The sequence below is a fragment of the Apaloderma vittatum genome, unplaced genomic scaffold (assembly GCF_000703405.1).
Source record: "Apaloderma vittatum isolate BGI_N311 unplaced genomic scaffold, ASM70340v1 scaffold16333, whole genome shotgun sequence".
In the NCBI taxonomy this organism is placed as follows: domain Eukaryota; kingdom Metazoa; phylum Chordata; class Aves; order Trogoniformes; family Trogonidae; genus Apaloderma; species Apaloderma vittatum.
This window is the reverse complement of record NW_009707642.1, coordinates 14,139-30,222: the sequence shown is the minus strand read 5'-3', so window position 1 is coordinate 30,222 and position 16,084 is coordinate 14,139. Positions and strand designations below refer to the sequence as shown.

General features: G+C 45.7%; 1 protein-coding gene across 1 annotated transcript in view; it reads right to left on the bottom strand.

Moving 5' to 3' along the window:
* The window catches only part of LOC104271579 (E3 ubiquitin-protein ligase UBR4-like), a gene marked incomplete at both ends in the record, with an annotated part of 40,302 nt that overhangs the window by 10,252 nt on the left and 13,966 nt on the right, over positions 1-16,084 (bottom strand). The window contains 25 exon segments of the mRNA XM_009866289.1: positions 298-435; positions 946-1,050; positions 1,236-1,413; positions 1,545-1,675; positions 2,223-2,334; positions 2,910-3,031; positions 3,329-3,466; positions 3,692-3,866; positions 4,547-4,681; positions 5,165-5,228; positions 7,775-7,991; positions 8,215-8,431; positions 8,660-8,823; positions 9,100-9,301; positions 9,471-9,642; positions 10,673-10,830; positions 11,689-11,916; positions 12,193-12,345; positions 12,941-13,099; positions 13,368-13,550; positions 13,652-13,822; positions 14,046-14,273; positions 14,791-14,938; positions 15,067-15,137; positions 15,712-15,903. Coding sequence (XP_009864591.1) covers positions 298-435; positions 946-1,050; positions 1,236-1,413; positions 1,545-1,675; positions 2,223-2,334; positions 2,910-3,031; positions 3,329-3,466; positions 3,692-3,866; positions 4,547-4,681; positions 5,165-5,228; positions 7,775-7,991; positions 8,215-8,431; positions 8,660-8,823; positions 9,100-9,301; positions 9,471-9,642; positions 10,673-10,830; positions 11,689-11,916; positions 12,193-12,345; positions 12,941-13,099; positions 13,368-13,550; positions 13,652-13,822; positions 14,046-14,273; positions 14,791-14,938; positions 15,067-15,137; positions 15,712-15,903 — 3,961 coding nt within the window.

Sequence of the window (16,084 nt, the reverse complement as noted above, 5' to 3'; positions counted from 1 at the left end):
GAATTTAAACTATGACAGAAGAGGTGTGGGCAGCATGGACATAATTTTTTTTTACAAAACTCTGTGATTGTTTTACTTGGCTACCAGTGCCAAGCGAAAAAGAGTTAACTACACTGAGTGAGGAAATATTCAGTCTGTAGGGTGCTTTGGCAGTAACCACAAAACGATGCACAGCGTCATCTATTTGGAACTGAGATTTCTTCTTTGCCAGGGATTACCCACCTGCTCTCACTCCGGTAAAGTCCTATCATGGTAGCAAGCAGACGTACGGACACGGGTGCAGCCAGAGATACTCACCGCTGTGCTCACCGGCTACGGAGTCCACCGCGCTGCCACCGCTCTCAGAGCCCACGCTCCCGCCGTGGTCCGCAGGCGACGTCCGAAGAGTTGAGCCATCTGTTGCGGCCGTGCTGCCTTCATCGTCAGACGCTGGAGCTAAGAGAATAAAGAGAGCTGTTACAAGTAAAAACACTGCCTTGATATAATTTCAAAAGATGCGCATGCTACAAAAGAAAAGCCACGAAGATTCGCCTTTGGGTTTTGTGTTAATTAGCAGTTACAAATCAAAAGGGAACTTAGAAGTGTCCATCAACATGCTGAAGCCTGCTAAAAGCAGCAGAGGGGAGATAACGAGAGAAGGAAACCTTCTCATCAAATAGACAATCATGCAAGCTACTTAAAGACCCATAGCCTACTTGTTTATAAATGCAAAGCAAACACAGCATATGGTTTACTTTGTCTGCCTTATATTAAGGAGAGGAAATAACTTCCTTAGGTGACTACAATGAAAGCCCATCAAAGCAGGCTAAGGCCATAAATAAGCTATCAAAAATACAGGAAGCCAATGGTAATAATTGGTTCTCTGAAACCGTATTTACAAACAAATTTTAAGTTGTTAGTTGGGTCAAAATCAAAAAAGCTTGATTCCTTGCGGTGAACAGTTACCTGATGCCGTTGTATCCGAGAGCGTTCCGGCATCGAGAGAAGAAGAGCTGGGTGCTTGGCCAGATAGTCCTAAGCTCTGAAGTCCAAGCGCACTACTGCTGCTCCCTGCAGGAAGAGAACAAACTATGAGTATCCTTCCATGAGAGAATTATGTTAACTCTGGCCTTCTCTGTACATTTCATAGTTTTATTATCTTTGCTTTGCTGGTGGTGACATCAACAACTTCTGCGCTGTTTCTTTCCCAGTTTCCTCAAATTCTATTCACATTTTGACTGCCAGTAACATCTCACCTTGCTGATCTTGTTGCAGGCTCAGGGCAATAGCCAACTCCACCATGGTTTCATCGTCTGCATCTGGGGGAATATCCAGCATAGGAGGGAATCCCTCAGCTCCAGCCAGAAGAGCCTCCAGAGGAGAAGGGTTTCCGTTATTCACATTTTCAGAAGTCTCCAGAACCATAGATTCAGACTACGGAGAGGAAACACATCGAGAGCTCTCACCAAATGACCACCAGCTTATGAAGCGATGCACTGTAACTGAATTAAATCCAAGCACCTAACGGACTTAAGAGGCTCCAAAGGGAAGCACTCTGGACTTACCACCATCTCGAAGTCGCCGTGATCAACCTCGCTCTGCTCCTGGCTTTCTTGTCGGATATGCTCACCATTTGCTATCCCAGAACTCTGCAGCTTGTCTTCTGCGTCGTCGTCATCATCATCATCCTTATCTCCTGAGTTACAAAGGATTAATTAATTCACAAACGCACTCTTCCCTTGCATCATCATGAACAAGGTAATTAATGCTGGAAAAAACCCCTAAACTATCCTCAGTTTACCCTCTGTCACTAACAGATCCCATGGCAACTACATCTCGCGTCAATGCCGAAAAAACATCTCTTGGATGCAGATCTGATGGCCTAATTTTGGTCTGCACATGTCTTTACGACGGATTTATAAGGACTGGAAAACATGCACAGAAATAAAAGAGTCTCAATTACTACTCCCCAGATAAAATACTCAGATTTCCCTATCACTGAAAGAGGAATATCTCAAAGATATCTCCTCTCGAATCCCAGAATCCGAAAGAAGGGGTGAATGTTTATTAAGAAGAAAAAAAAAAGGGAGGTTTTAGAGGGCAAGACAGAGCAGAAAAAAGGAGCAAGACTGGTTTTAGTTTTTTGGAATCTCAATGTATAAGACTACTTTACTTGCTCGACTTTTTTACAGATAAAGTAGGTCACGCTCACTCAAAGGCAAAGATGAACGGATCCTGCGTACCCATAGGCGTGTTGCTCCGAGGGGAGGATGGCAAGGTGACGTGTCTCCGCTTGTTCCTCGGTCTCAGCACTCTGATCAAAGCTTGTTTGCAAGAAAAGCTCACTGCAGGATCCTGGAGGGTCAATAGTTAATCATTAAACTCCTTAAGTGCTTATTCACAGTATTTGGGAAGATAACTAAAAATACACTTACGACTCGCTGTTGGTCAGGATTCAAGTAAGACATATGTCACTGCCTCACTTCTCAAGTCCCCGTTTCCCCCAGCAGCCACAGCGCAATGTTTATTGTTTTACATGCGGCAAGTGACAAACACTGCCAACGCACAAGGAGGGAGAAATTCACCCTTCGTTCACTCCTGGCTCTGTGCCTCAATTTTGTACCTCTACTACATATTATCATTCTACCTGTATTTAATTCTCTTCCTACCCTAGAGTTATTTAGGTTGGAAAAGACCTTTAAGATCATCGAGTCCAACCACAAACCTAACAGTGACAAGTCCCACTTACGTCACATCCTGAAGGGCCACATTTGAACTCGCTTCCAGGGACGGTGACTCCATCGCTTCCCTGGGCAGCCTGTTCCAATGCTTGGCAACCCGTTCAGCAAAGACATTTTTCCTAATATCCAACCTAAAACTCCCCTGGTGAGGTGCTATAGGCTGAAACAGAGCAGACCAAGACGACATACCGGGCACAGTAACATCTGCATGTAGATCTTGGACGCTGTATGGATACAATCCAGTTCACACGTGCAGTATCCATGGATAATATCCACCAAAGCATTGACTGTGGCTTCAACATGAGTGAGACCTGAAGAGGAGTAAAAGCAGGGCTGTTATCAGCTATAGACCAGCACCACTCAGTCTCCTCTAACACCATCCATGAAACTAAACGTGAATAAATCAATCCTCAGTTCCTTTTTACTAAAAGAATACTCATACTTCTGAACAAAGGCATTAGGGTAGAATTTGCAGATACACCTTAGAAAGTACGCAGTGCATCATTAAGTTCAGTTTAGAAAAAAAGTAATTTTCTCTGTTCACAGGCTTAAAATAGAATCTTTCAAAATACACAAGTTGGACAACAGCAAACGAAGAGCTAGCCCACCTGGCAGGCAGGCAGGGGCAAGGAAGGCATTTTTGGGTTTTGATGCATGTAGCTTCCAGAAGTGGTTAACCAGCTGGGTAATAAACGTGCAGCCATCTCCTTCAGCTTGTTTCAGGGCCTCCTGCCCTTCTTCACTCTCTGTACAGACCGAAAAAACAGTTGTCAGGGAAAAGCATTAACAAGCAGGTTGACATCAAGTTCATTTGAAATGGCTTTTGTCAAAGGGTCTGACATCCTTGTTACAAGGACTACTGCACAGCTAACAGATATGTCAAATACAGCCCCTGTCACACCCAACTGGATACCCCAGGATATCTTCAATCATCATGACGGGAAGGTGAAGAAAATTACAGACTCATCTACCTGTTTCCAACTGTGGCAGCTTTGATTCTGTATAGTGGACCAGGTTGTTGGGTCTCATGATAGCGATGGATCGAGCAGTGATGACCAGCCTTTGAAACACTTCAGGATCAAGGTCCTTTCCTTCTTTAGTTGAGGAACTCAAATACTGAATGGCTTTACTTAGCAATGCTTGATCCTGTAACGTGAAAGATAACATAAGCAAAGAAAAACAACAGGCAGCAGCACAACAAAGCAACTGAAATACAACTGCAGGGCAGATCCTGGGGAAGTCTGGCACTCGCTGCTTTAACTCTTGGCCAATGTCACCTAGGAACGACAGCTACTGTTTAAAAGTCACCCTGTAACAGAAGAGATCTGGCTCGAGAGTTGCTCTTCACATTTCCTTCCCTTCAGGGTAAAATGCAGATGGCAAGACCAGTGTATAAATGCAAACCACTCCAGTGGTTAGCAAAGGCCACCTGCAGGCTTCTGCGGATTTACCGCAACTCTGGGAGCACACAGGCTGACCACTGCTTACCCCAGGTTTTCCCACCACCTTAAGCCAGACACTTGTGGAAACAGAAATTAGAGCTCTGGACACAGTTTGCAACAAAATTCATGTGTTTCCAGAACCTGATTTCTCAAGATTCACTGCCATTATTTCCTCTCCCACCAAATCTTCAGAAATCATTTTAAGTAGAGAAGATCTGGTGAAACAGAGCCAGCGAGGCAGGCAGCAGGACCTAAAGGAAAATTAACCAGTCCCGCTACATGGGGGAACGGCTTTCTAGGGGCATGAGGCACCTTAACTGGCAGGTCACAGGAGCCTCTGAAATCTTTGCCCCGTGTTACCTTGTGGTTGCAGTATGCTGTTACCTTGTGGTTGTGGTATGCCGAGCGGCTGGGGTGCAAGCTCGCCAAGAGGCTCTTGGTTTGCTGCTGGACGCTGGAAGGAGCTGGCATGGATAGCAGCATAGTAGCCAGTTCCTGAGCTGCCACCTTGTTCTTCTCCTGCTCCCAGAACAAACAAAAAACACTTTTCAGTTCATTTACCATGAAGGTGATGCACAAGTCTCATTTCTCAGTGTACCTGCGGTTCCCTCCCCTCTTTGCACTGTGCATGCAAGTTTCTGCCTTCCTTCAGTATGCTTTTGATAGCCTCCTCAGTTTATTATTTGTCATTTAAGGAACATTTCACATGTCTACATAAGAAAAGTCCTCCTGAGACTTACGGGCTTCTACCCCCGCTGTTTTTGTAAACGAGGTCACTCTACAGCACAAAAATCCCACCAGCGATAGATGCAAATGCCAATTGTCATTCTAAACTAGTTTCAAATGCTTTTCGCTAAGTCAACTTTCAGATCAGCGCTCTGAGCAAAACGGATGCGGCTCTCCTCCGTATCAGGCCCCCGGGGCTGCAGGAGGTGCTGCTGATCTTACTCCTCCACCCTCCCATCTCTGAAAGCTCAAGAATGTATTCAGAAAGTTACTTGCCTTCTCGTTGACTGGTCCTACAGCAAAGCAGCTTTCCAGCGCTTCTAAAGAACTCACTACTAGCCTGAAGGGAGAAAGGAAAGCAGGCTTGAGTACAGCAACCCTTCTCTCTCCTTAGCACTCTGCTTTATGCAGGCTACAGTCATGAGTAGCTCAGAGACAGCTAACGAATGCCAAGTACAAAATCAAAGCATGATAAAACCTGCCACAGGCACCATGCATATCATTTCATTGTGTTACAGACCAGAGTTAAACCTGGCTCACGCTCACAGACAAACTTAGGACTGCTTTAATAATCCACAGCTGAAAGACAGGGGCTTTTCTCTCCCAAAGAGGATAAAACATTTCCTTACGCAGCCTGCAGCAGGGATAACTTGGATTGTCTTGACAGTACCAATTCACCATGGCCCACAGACGTACATATGACTGCAGATCAAGGGTTGGTATGACACATGGGAAAAAGCGTAACCGACTTTTCTAAGGGAGCAAGATTCTACTCGCTTGCTGTTTTCACACAGGTTGCTCCTTCCAATTTGGACTTTCAGCACAAAATACTCGGGAAGAAAAATTAACTCAGAGCGCTGGGTATGACCCGAGTGAGAGATGCCGAGGCCCAAACTTTTGACCGCGATAAGGCAGGCTGGTAAAATACCTGCCCCGAGGGAAAGCCTTATTTACAACCTGCGGCAAAGTGCTGAATCTCCCTCGCAGCACCGCTTTGTGCCTCAGAGCAGAGCTACCTGAAATGTCATCTGACACACCAGAAGGAGCAGTGCAAGAATACAGGGGGGAGGAGAAGAGAGAGCATTAAGGGGAGAAATAACAGTGCAGGAATGGATACGAGGCAGAAGAAATAATTGTCTAGTCTGGTGGTGATCAATAACATCGCATTCCTCTACCCGCAGCCACGCTCCGTAAAGCTAGGGGGGGAATCTAAGTGGGATAAAAAGACGCAAGGAGGGAACAAAGCGAAGAGAGTCTGTCAAACAAGCAACAGTGATGCTGTATACAGCAAAAACCCGCAAACCGCCTCATCTTTACATTTCGCTAAACCATCCGCCATGCAATGACCAGAATGTAAAGAAGCAAACGTCACTTAGGAAACAACAACAACAAAAAAAAGTAAAAAACCCAGTCAACAAAAGCCACATCATGTGTTCTGTCTCTCTGACACACACTCATTCGTGCAGAGAAAAGGATGGCATACTAACCGGTCCAGGGTGGTTAGGGACTCAGTTTCAGAACTTTGGGGGAGCAAAGAAAAAGGAAAAAAAAAAAAAAATGTGTAAAGCTCACAGAAAAACTCCCTAGAACACATTCTAAGCAAAAGCCAACTTAAACGGGGAAATCAGGAAGCCGGCAGAGCACTACGTACAGTAAAACTAAGCACGGTTCTTTCTACTTGTGCAGCAGACACTTGCCCAGTAGCAAAACAAATAAAGGAGATTCAGGCCACCTAAGCATAGAGAAGCCAAGCACATCGCTTAAAGCACCACTGAAGGTTAAATCTGAAGTGTAGACACCAAACTCCTGATAGGAAAACTGCCTCTTGCCTGTCCTTAGTTGTTCCTACTCAAAAGGCCCTTTATAAGGTAATGATGCTGCATTCTGTAACACGTAAGTAAAAATAAAAAGAGGTGGGTTTTTTTGAGGTTCCGAGTTTTTAGAATATAATATCCTTGGCTTTGGAAAACCAGAAGGCATGTCTGTGCAGAGAGGGACATCTTGTGGAGATGTCACAGCAGAGGAGGGAAGAAAACGAGAAAATTAGCACAGGGAAAAAATCCCACGAGCTATTAGACAAAATACTAAAGGATGGTCAAACAGGTCCTTTGACTGGATGTAACTGCCACTTCAAGCCCTGAATATTTACCTGAGAAATTCAGTAAGACAAAACTACCTACCATTTACTCAGTCAGGCAGCAGATCCCTTAAAACGCTCACTTTTCAGCAGCTCTAGTTCCTCTTTGGTCTGTTTCCCTCCTATCCTTGCTAGCTTGCCAGCCTTCCTCCAACCCTTACGGTACAGACTGTGTGAGCTCAGAGAAAGAACAGGCGGTGGATATAAAAAAAAAGTTCTTTCTGCTAAGTATCTGCTCAGCTCATCCTCGTGAGACTCTCAGTAGGGATGGGAGCGGGGAAAACCCAACACTTCCTTCACCCCAGCAGTTAAGCTTGAGACATAGGGGCTGCAAAGTCCATTGGTGGGAACCACTAGCCTAAAGCAAGGTCCTACACAAAGTCCTCCTCCAAACCGGACTTAGGAAAGGTCTAACCTTTGTGAGCTCTAGAAAATGAAAAAGGGCCAGCTTGAAATGAAAAGATGTAGCAAGAAGGCAGAAATCTCTTTTAGCTCTTCAAGACCGCTGGAACAAACGAACTTAGCAACACGAAGCACGTGCACGCATCTATCCGGCTGCTCCATCAGACAGGCCAAGAGCGAGCATAAAGATAATCACTGACTTTTCAGCTGTTGTTTTGTGTGGCAACAAGAACAACTCACTAATTCCCTTTGATTCTCCCAGTTAAGAAGCACACAAGCGCACCCAGGTCCCCTCCACAGTAACTACACGTTTTCAAGGACAAATTGAAGAAAGACTGCAGAAGTACCTCTCCAGGACAGTCCCACTGGCAGCAACTGGAGCAGCTGACTCGGTGTCTCCGGTGCCATTCCCTTGATTCAGGTTTGGGGGACAAACGTTGCTCACTGAAGCAGACGGGAATTCCTCAGGGGGCTCATCAGGCCATCCAAATTGCTCTTTGGTTTTGCCATAGATTTTGATGGAATCCATCATCGTGACTCCAGCTGGATCCACAGAAGCCCCAACTGCAGCGATGAGAGATTAAGAACTAAGAGAACAGTTTCTTTTGAATACAAACAAGCACAGCCTCAGGAGGTCGGGACAGCGATTACACCGTGTCACTGGTACACAGCCACTCGGATAGTTTCATCCCCTTTTCAAGGCCTACTATGAGGTGAAGCACCGTAGCTTCAGCCCACCCATGCAAAACTAAGAGGTAGTCCAAGCAAGTGATGAGCAAAGACTTACTGAAGATGGTGAGTTTTTTGTCAGCCTGCAAGGCTTCCTCGCGAGTGAAAGGGAAGTCAAACCAACGAGCCCTGGTCATGTTCAGCTGCATGGTGCGGCCAAAGATCTCCAAGTACGAGGGCGCTCTCTCTATCGCTTGCGTGCCGATCTGGATGCGCATGCCTGTCATCACCATCGTGCTGTTATTGTTTGTCACTTCGATGGTGAAACCCCCAGGCTGCAGAGGGCAAATCACAACTCAGAAAGGTGAAGTCACAAATTCACTCCTAAGCTAAGGATCTGGAGTCTGTACACAAGGGCCTCCAGACTTCAGACATCGTTCACCCAAACGGTGACGTGGGATTTGTATAGGGTCATAGGAACAAAGCAGACTTCTAAAAAAAGTCCATCTGGACAATAATGCCACCCAGAATCCCAGGAGAATTCCCCAAATTGCCCCATTTACCTTTGTGTTGGCCACGTACATGCCAGTGGAATTGAGCCGGTGCTTTATTTGCTGAGCATTGTAAACCTGCAGCAGGTCATTGCCTCCGAACTCCACATCTGTGAGCTGCTGGTTGTGTTCGAAGAAGTCAATGGGGAAGTTCACTTGGCTGGACGTGCGAGTTGCTAAAAGGGAAGAGAGAGGTTTGTGACAAAACACATTCTAAACAGGAAAAGCTATGGTAAAAAAGCTGCAGAATGAAGTTGCCCATGTGAGACGGACAGCTATGTATTTTCGCATACATGGAAACATTTTACACAGACTTAGCCAGTACTTAGCGCTGTGGTTAACTGCTAATTGTCAGAAGTGAACATCTGATTTATGTATTCGATGTTGATCAACGTTTGCATCCTCATTTGCCACCACTACCTTGCACAAGATACGTATGAGAAGTCGCTTACTAATAGCAGCTGCCTTGCGCTTGCGAACCGGCTTCATGATGCTGATGACGCTGCTGGGCTGGAGCGAGGGCTGGAGCCAGTAGGAGGTGTTCTCTATGTTGGCCATGTAGATCCTCAGGCTGCCGTCCTCGCACAGGAGGATCATAGTGGTCCTCTGCTGCTCATTGCAGGCTGTGTGACGGATGGCCACCATGTCCTGAATCTGCAAAGGCAAGAAATGCAAGTCAAGGCAACTCTCTCAACTCAAGGAAACTCTTTCAACTCAAGGAAAGGACCTGGAAACTCTTTGCATTAGGAGACCAGGTATCTTGTTGATGGAACACCAGGAAACCACATTTTAAGTGTCAATAATACACAGAACTACGACGGACCTTGGCTTTGGCTGGCAAGGTTTTGATCTCCTGGATGAGAAAGGTGTCCGGCTTCACCATCACCACCAGCGGGACGCCTGTGGTTTGCTGAACACAGCACACCAGGCCAGGATGGTTCATCACCTCAGACCACTGGCACAGTGCCGGTGAAGTCTTACTCCCACCGTTAGAACTGCAAGAGATCAAGGGCAGAATGACATTCGTTTAAGAAGTAACACAAGCAAAAACACACCAAACTCATCACTGCTCAGTAGGAATTCTGCATTAATGACCAGTCGTGGATGTTCCTTAACAAGCATTAAGTTTACAAGTGAGAAACCAGAGACAGTCACTTGAGTGGGCAGAAGACACAAGCATCCCAATTCACAGCCCTCGTCTCTACCCTGAAGACTGGAGGAGAGACACTTAGCAACATTTTATGCCCAAAACCAAGGAAGTAATTTTAAAATGGCTTTCAGATATCTTTTCATCTGAACGGATGCACAGTCCCACGTTTCAATACACCCAATGGCACTAAGCAAAGGCCAGTACAGGAGAATCTGTGCGATTCTGCCCACTGGGGAAAAAAAAAAACAAGCTGCAAAAGGACTAAGCCAAACTCAACTGGGGCTAAGGAGCTCTTGGTACCCGACCCTTCTACAGGGCCTACTCACAACCGTAGCTTTGTGTCAGGCTAGTGAAGAGTCTGTGGCCTAAATGTCCAGCTCTGCTTGTCAGACCAGATGACAGAACAGCTTTTTTCTTGCCACATTCATAGCACAAGAGATTGGTTTCCCTCAAGGGAGTCTGAAAATAAGCCTTAATATGCACAATACACAAGGTCCACTGCAGTATTGGTGCCGAAAGGAAACAAAGGCTTCCTGCTCTGCAGCCTCCGCGAGGGTGGGTAATCCCATCGGTTCCAGCTGCTGCACCAGTAGCAGCTCCGCACCGTGCAGCAAGGCTGCTCTGAAGCCACCCCTCTGCCATGAAATCCTAGCGGGGAAATAAACCTGCATACATGCCCCACTGCCGACACAGCCAGCTTTGGTTTCAAATCGTTCTGCAGTGATGGTGGAAGCATGATGAAAAGTGGCAAGAAATCATCAGTTGAAAAGGGGATCTTCACCACAAGCTTTGGCAGGTCAGAACTGGGATGTTAAGAATAATTAGTAATGTTTATTAAAAAGAAACTTCAGGGGAGTCTTCCACACGAGCCTCACCTCTTTATATTAATGGGGAAGAGCCGCTGCACTTCCAGATTGGCTCGGCTGATGGTAGCTGCAAAGGATTTGCCTTGACAGTAGCTGAAGAACAACATCTGTAGCACGTGGGAGTAATACACCGACACACCACCTCCTGCTACCTGGCCATTGCTGTCCTGCAGGATTGAGAGAAGCCACAGCATTTCAGATAAACACACATCCTCCAAAACACTCTGTCGGGTTTTTAAATTTTGCAGGATGGCATTATTTCAATCAAAAGTCTCTCCCCCATCCCGTCCCCACCAGCTACGGCCCTAAACGACAAACTTCTAAGCTGAACTCCTTGGTGAACTCATCCATCAGATACTTCAAAGGCTTGGAGAGGGGATCCTGGGATTGCAGCCCCGCAGGCCGCAGGTAGGGCCCTCAGCTACTGCATTTGTGTGCTTGAACGCTGTATGACAGTCTCACGTGGAGCACTCCTCATGTTCCCAGCTCATAAAAGAGCTTTCCCGAGGGCTGTCTTCTCATCTCTATTCCCCTGTTTCAGAGCAGGCTGGGGTACAAACACTAAATGAAATGGGAACAGATTTTAAGCAAGACTCTGGAGCTGCTGTTGACCAGAAGCAAAGGCTCGTTCCACCTCTGCAGCCCCGACAACAGTCGGGAACTTCCCCCGTTCCGGTTACTGCACCTTTGGAGTGTGTCACTGTGAGAACAGCACTGCTCTGAAGCCATCTCCCTGCTGAGAAATCCTGCTGGGCATGACTTCAGAGCCAGCCACGGAAAACACGCTCCATTTTCTAGATGAAAGGATCAAGGGGTTTAATTTTCACCCCCACCCCCTTTCACTGCAAGGATATTTTTCTCTTGCAAGGAATAGCAAGCTCCTTGATCTAGATCACGGGGCTTAAAAGCGAGGGGGAAAAAAATAAGGAAAAAGGGAAACTTCTGCCTTCAAATTTAAGGAGGAAAAAAAAAGAAAAAAAAGAGAGAAAGTCACTGCAGCCTGTGCTACAAGAACGGGAAGTCACCTTTAGGTCCTCGTGATTGACTTCAAGCACATTGGTGACATAGAACGGCCCGTGCTGGGCACTGCTCGCCTCTTCCATGAGCTGCGTGTAGATGTACCCGGCGGAGGACATGATCACTATTATGTTCTTCCCCTCCTCGTTGAAAAGAAAAGTGACATCCCTGATTTTGGAACTCGGTAGAAGGAAATAGAAAGTTGGACTCAAGGCATCTACAGAGAGATCGTAAATCTGTGGGAAGAATCAAGAAAATAATCAACTACTTGGAGACAAAACAGTGCAAATGGGTAAGAGGCGAAACAAGGGAATGTCTATTACCTGTTATCGCTCATTTTTTAACTCTTTGGGTTCTTTGGTTTTGCTTTTTCTTAAGACGAAAGTAGCCAAATCACAAATTTATATTTCCAGTTTATTTCTAACTAAAAACATTATCAACTCCAACTCCACCCAGATCCAGACTAACATCTGAAACAAGACAAATCAGCAAGAGCTTATGCCCAAACCTACCTTCACAAAGTCTGCAGTCACGATAGCAAGCTCCGTCTGAGATCCTGGCAGCCACACAGCTTTAATGATGAAATTTCCAGTGGCTAGTTGGGGATGAAGTACCAGATGATCGGAGACTGATCCAGAGCTGCTGAATGTTAACACGTGGCAGTCCTGGAGTAATGAAAAAAAAGTCAGTCAAATATTAGAATAAAATATTTGAAAGCATTTCAAGCCAAGAACAGAGTTAAAAGCCAGCATTCCTCTTACTGCCAATAATGATTCACAGAGTAAGAATCTAAAATTCTTGCAGTTAAGATGCATGACATGAAAGTTTGTAAAGCAAAATACAAACACCCCCCCCCCCCCCCCAGAGTCCAGATGTTTCTTAGCTAAATAATACATTTGTGGATTCCATGCTGTGAAAGCTGAATCTAAGTTTGGGAGAACAGAATACAAAAAGAGATGAGTTCTTGCTATAAAACACTCTCTGTTGGAGACTATTTCTAACACACAAAGTTTCACATGACTAAACCCTGACTCCTGTCTTAAAGTACAACTGGCTTATATACAATAAGTATTATTTTGAGGCACTGTCTCATTATGTTATTCATATAGCTCCTGCTGCTTTTACTTCATATATCTAGTAGGAAAGTGATTCACGAGATAAAATTAGCAACAGACCTTTGGAGCCAACTCTGTGCTAACTCCTCAGAGGAAAGAAATACAGCTGGGGTTGAGCTGATGCTTCCAACTGCCTAGAACTTACTTTCAGTCCACACACGGCTAGGTAGTCCTCCTTGCAGGGATTTCCAGTTAGGCTCAGTACTGTAAAGGGAACGGGCGCAGAAGCAAGGCGAGTAAGGGTCAGTTTTCTTTTGCTGGAGTCTGCTTGCTTCAGCAATGCTGAGAGCTGAAGGACCGTAATCTGCAGAACACAATGAACTCAAGTTACCCAACTTTACAACCGAGGGGAAGAAGGCATTTCCATTTCAGCTCTCTGACTGTCCTTCACTGTTTCTGCTGCCACTCTTTTCTCTGAAGAAGGAGAGGCTTTTCTAAGCTATGTGACATTTACAGAAGATCCAGATCTCAGGACAGGCAGAACAAATCCCATCCTGCTTGGGATTCGGTGCTCTAAGGCGTTTTCATTTTCCCTCAGAGCCCAACATTCTTTACTGAGCTAGAGAACTCACCTTGCCCTTCTCGTGACTCACTGCCAGGTGCTGCCGACGTCCGTGCGGGGACGACAGCACACACATGGCCACCCGCCTCAGCACATGAGCGCTGATCAGCTGCCGGATCGTCTGGCCCTGGTCCCCACTGTAGTTCATGCGGACGTTCTCAAAAGCACCTTCTTGAGAGCCAAGAGTTGGGACCTGAATCATTAGTAAAAGCACACAAAAGGCTATAACTGATATTTTCCTGTTTACAAGCGATCCCACCTATTCAGCATCTAATCTCTCCTTCAGTATCATACCATCAACTGGTCTGTCATTTCTACTGACTTGTCCAAAGTATGCAGCTCGTTGAGAGCCTGCTGCGCGCGGCTGCTGCTGCCCATGGCTGAAGCTTGCTGGAAGTTGATCTGAATGGCATCCATGAGGAAATTCAGCATCTCCAGCACCAAAGGCGCAAAGGTGAAGTTAGCCTACAAAAAAACAGGGAAGGCAAGTGAGGCACACCATGCTCCTGGTGGAATTCTTTACAAGAGCCGCATATCAACTGCTTTTTAAAGCCTGACACTACTTTTATGATCCCTCTTACCATGAAGAAGAGCACAAAAATCAAGCAGCTTGGCCGATAACCACCACAGTCTGCCCAAGATCCTCATCATAAATCATCTTCTTGTAACAGCTAGCTGATAATTATACCTGGGACTGCAGTTCCTCTCGACAGCCCTCAACGTTTCTACACAGGCTGCTCTTCTTGGGTTTTTCTTCGTCAGGGCCCTTCCCCTCACTGATGGTGACCTTGGCTTTCTCTGCAGGTGAGGTGCTCGCGTGTCGAATGACACTCTCGGGTACTCTGGGCTCGCTCTGGAATGCAGATTCTTTCATGGTAGAGCTCATACCACTGCTGGGAGTTCTCTTCACCAAAGCCTGGGAATGACAGAATAACGCTAAAAGCCCAAACCAGACTCAATTTCACCACTGGCAAAATGAACACAGATTGTAATAGCAGCAAGAGTAACGCAATTTTAAAGAAATGAGTGCAATTCTCTTAGACTGCAATTTTAAAGAAAGAAAACAGCAGAATCCCACATGCAACACTCCCCACAGGCAGTAGAAAAACTTCCATCCTTTAGCTAACGCTATTTCGTTTGCTTCCACTGGAAAACATGGGAAAAGGTGGTATTTGACTGCTGTGCAGCTTAAGCTAACTTGCAAATTTTGAAAGTTAGGTGGAATCCCGGTGGTCACTAGGACAGAGATTTGCCAATGCATTTATTTGGTGCAAAAAACCCCAAGGCAAGCTGTAAATTAAGAGGGTTCACTATAAAGCCGAGGCTTTCAAGTCTCAGTACCCTTACACACTCGTATCACGACAGAAACTTCTGCAAAAGACATTAAAAATGGACAAAACCACAGCTGGTATGTTGACATGAAGACACTTTACCAGGCAACTGCCATCTTCCTTGGCTCCACAGTCACAGAAGAACGATCCGTACTTGGCATAAGAAATCTCATGATCCTTGTGACAAACTTTAGCACAAACTGTACAAACGCCAACTCCATCAACCATCTTGCAAGTGTGACAGTGGTACCTGTGCAAAATAAGCCAGAGGAGTTAGAAACCGCGATGCCGCAAGAAGTCCCACGGGCTGCATCTGTTTCCTTCTCAACATCCAAGAGCACCAGCCTGAAATCCTGATCGCAAGTCTGAGATTCTTACCAGTGCTGATTCATGAACTCTTTCTGCGTGATGGTGAAGGTACAGAGTTTATTACAAAGAGAATCTTCATCCTGTCAAGACAAAAGTTGTTTTAGGAACGCGTTATGACTGCAGCTACAGCAAAGGCACATGGTACAGAATATGTCTCGCAGACACTATAAACGTTTTAAGAAGAGCAAGTTTTAGCACCACCTAGCTAAAAGAAGGCAGCTGGTATCAAACCACATGGAAAGAGGAGATAGTGACATTTTAGAAACAGGGAATCAAGAAAAATAAAACTGTAACAAAATTAATATGTTGGGATGACAGATTTTAAAGAATGCACCCACCACTACTTAAAAGCCTAACCTAAGCTGCTCGTTCATATAAAAGCTATTAATTGATAAACAAAGCAGTAGGAATAAACCCATCTTACTCCATTCCTTCATTTCTGTTTTCTTAAAAAGATTTTACCTTTTGTTGAAATCACAAAGTCAACACATCTACGCATAGATGAGATAATTCTCCTCCAGATCTAACAACTCTTCACTCAGTCTCAGATTAGGAGCAAACAACAGCATCTTAATTTATAATCTGACTCATTGTGAACTGAAAGCTGCAAAATTCATCACCTCATTTGTGGGATTAACTGTGACTAGTCCTTACCGAATCTTCCGCTTGAGAGTCCTCCTCCTCCACCGCCAACTCTTCCACCCAGTCCGAATCCACCTCAATCGCTCGCTCCTCTCCGTCAACAGAAAGGTGACTCGGTCCCTGGCCACTGGTCTGGCTCAGCGCATTAGTGACATCGGCCAGGTACGAGACGATATGGCACGTACACTCCAGGATAGTCACGTGCTGCAAAGGAGAGATGAATGAAAAGGAGAAGCAATATTTTCATCCAATAATAGCTGCTATAAGGCAAGAAAATCATAGATTCATAGAATGGCCTAGGTTGGGAAGGACCTTAGAGATCATCTCATCCAACCTCCTTGCCCTGGGCAGGGACGCCCTTAACCAGCCCAGGTTGCTCAAGGCC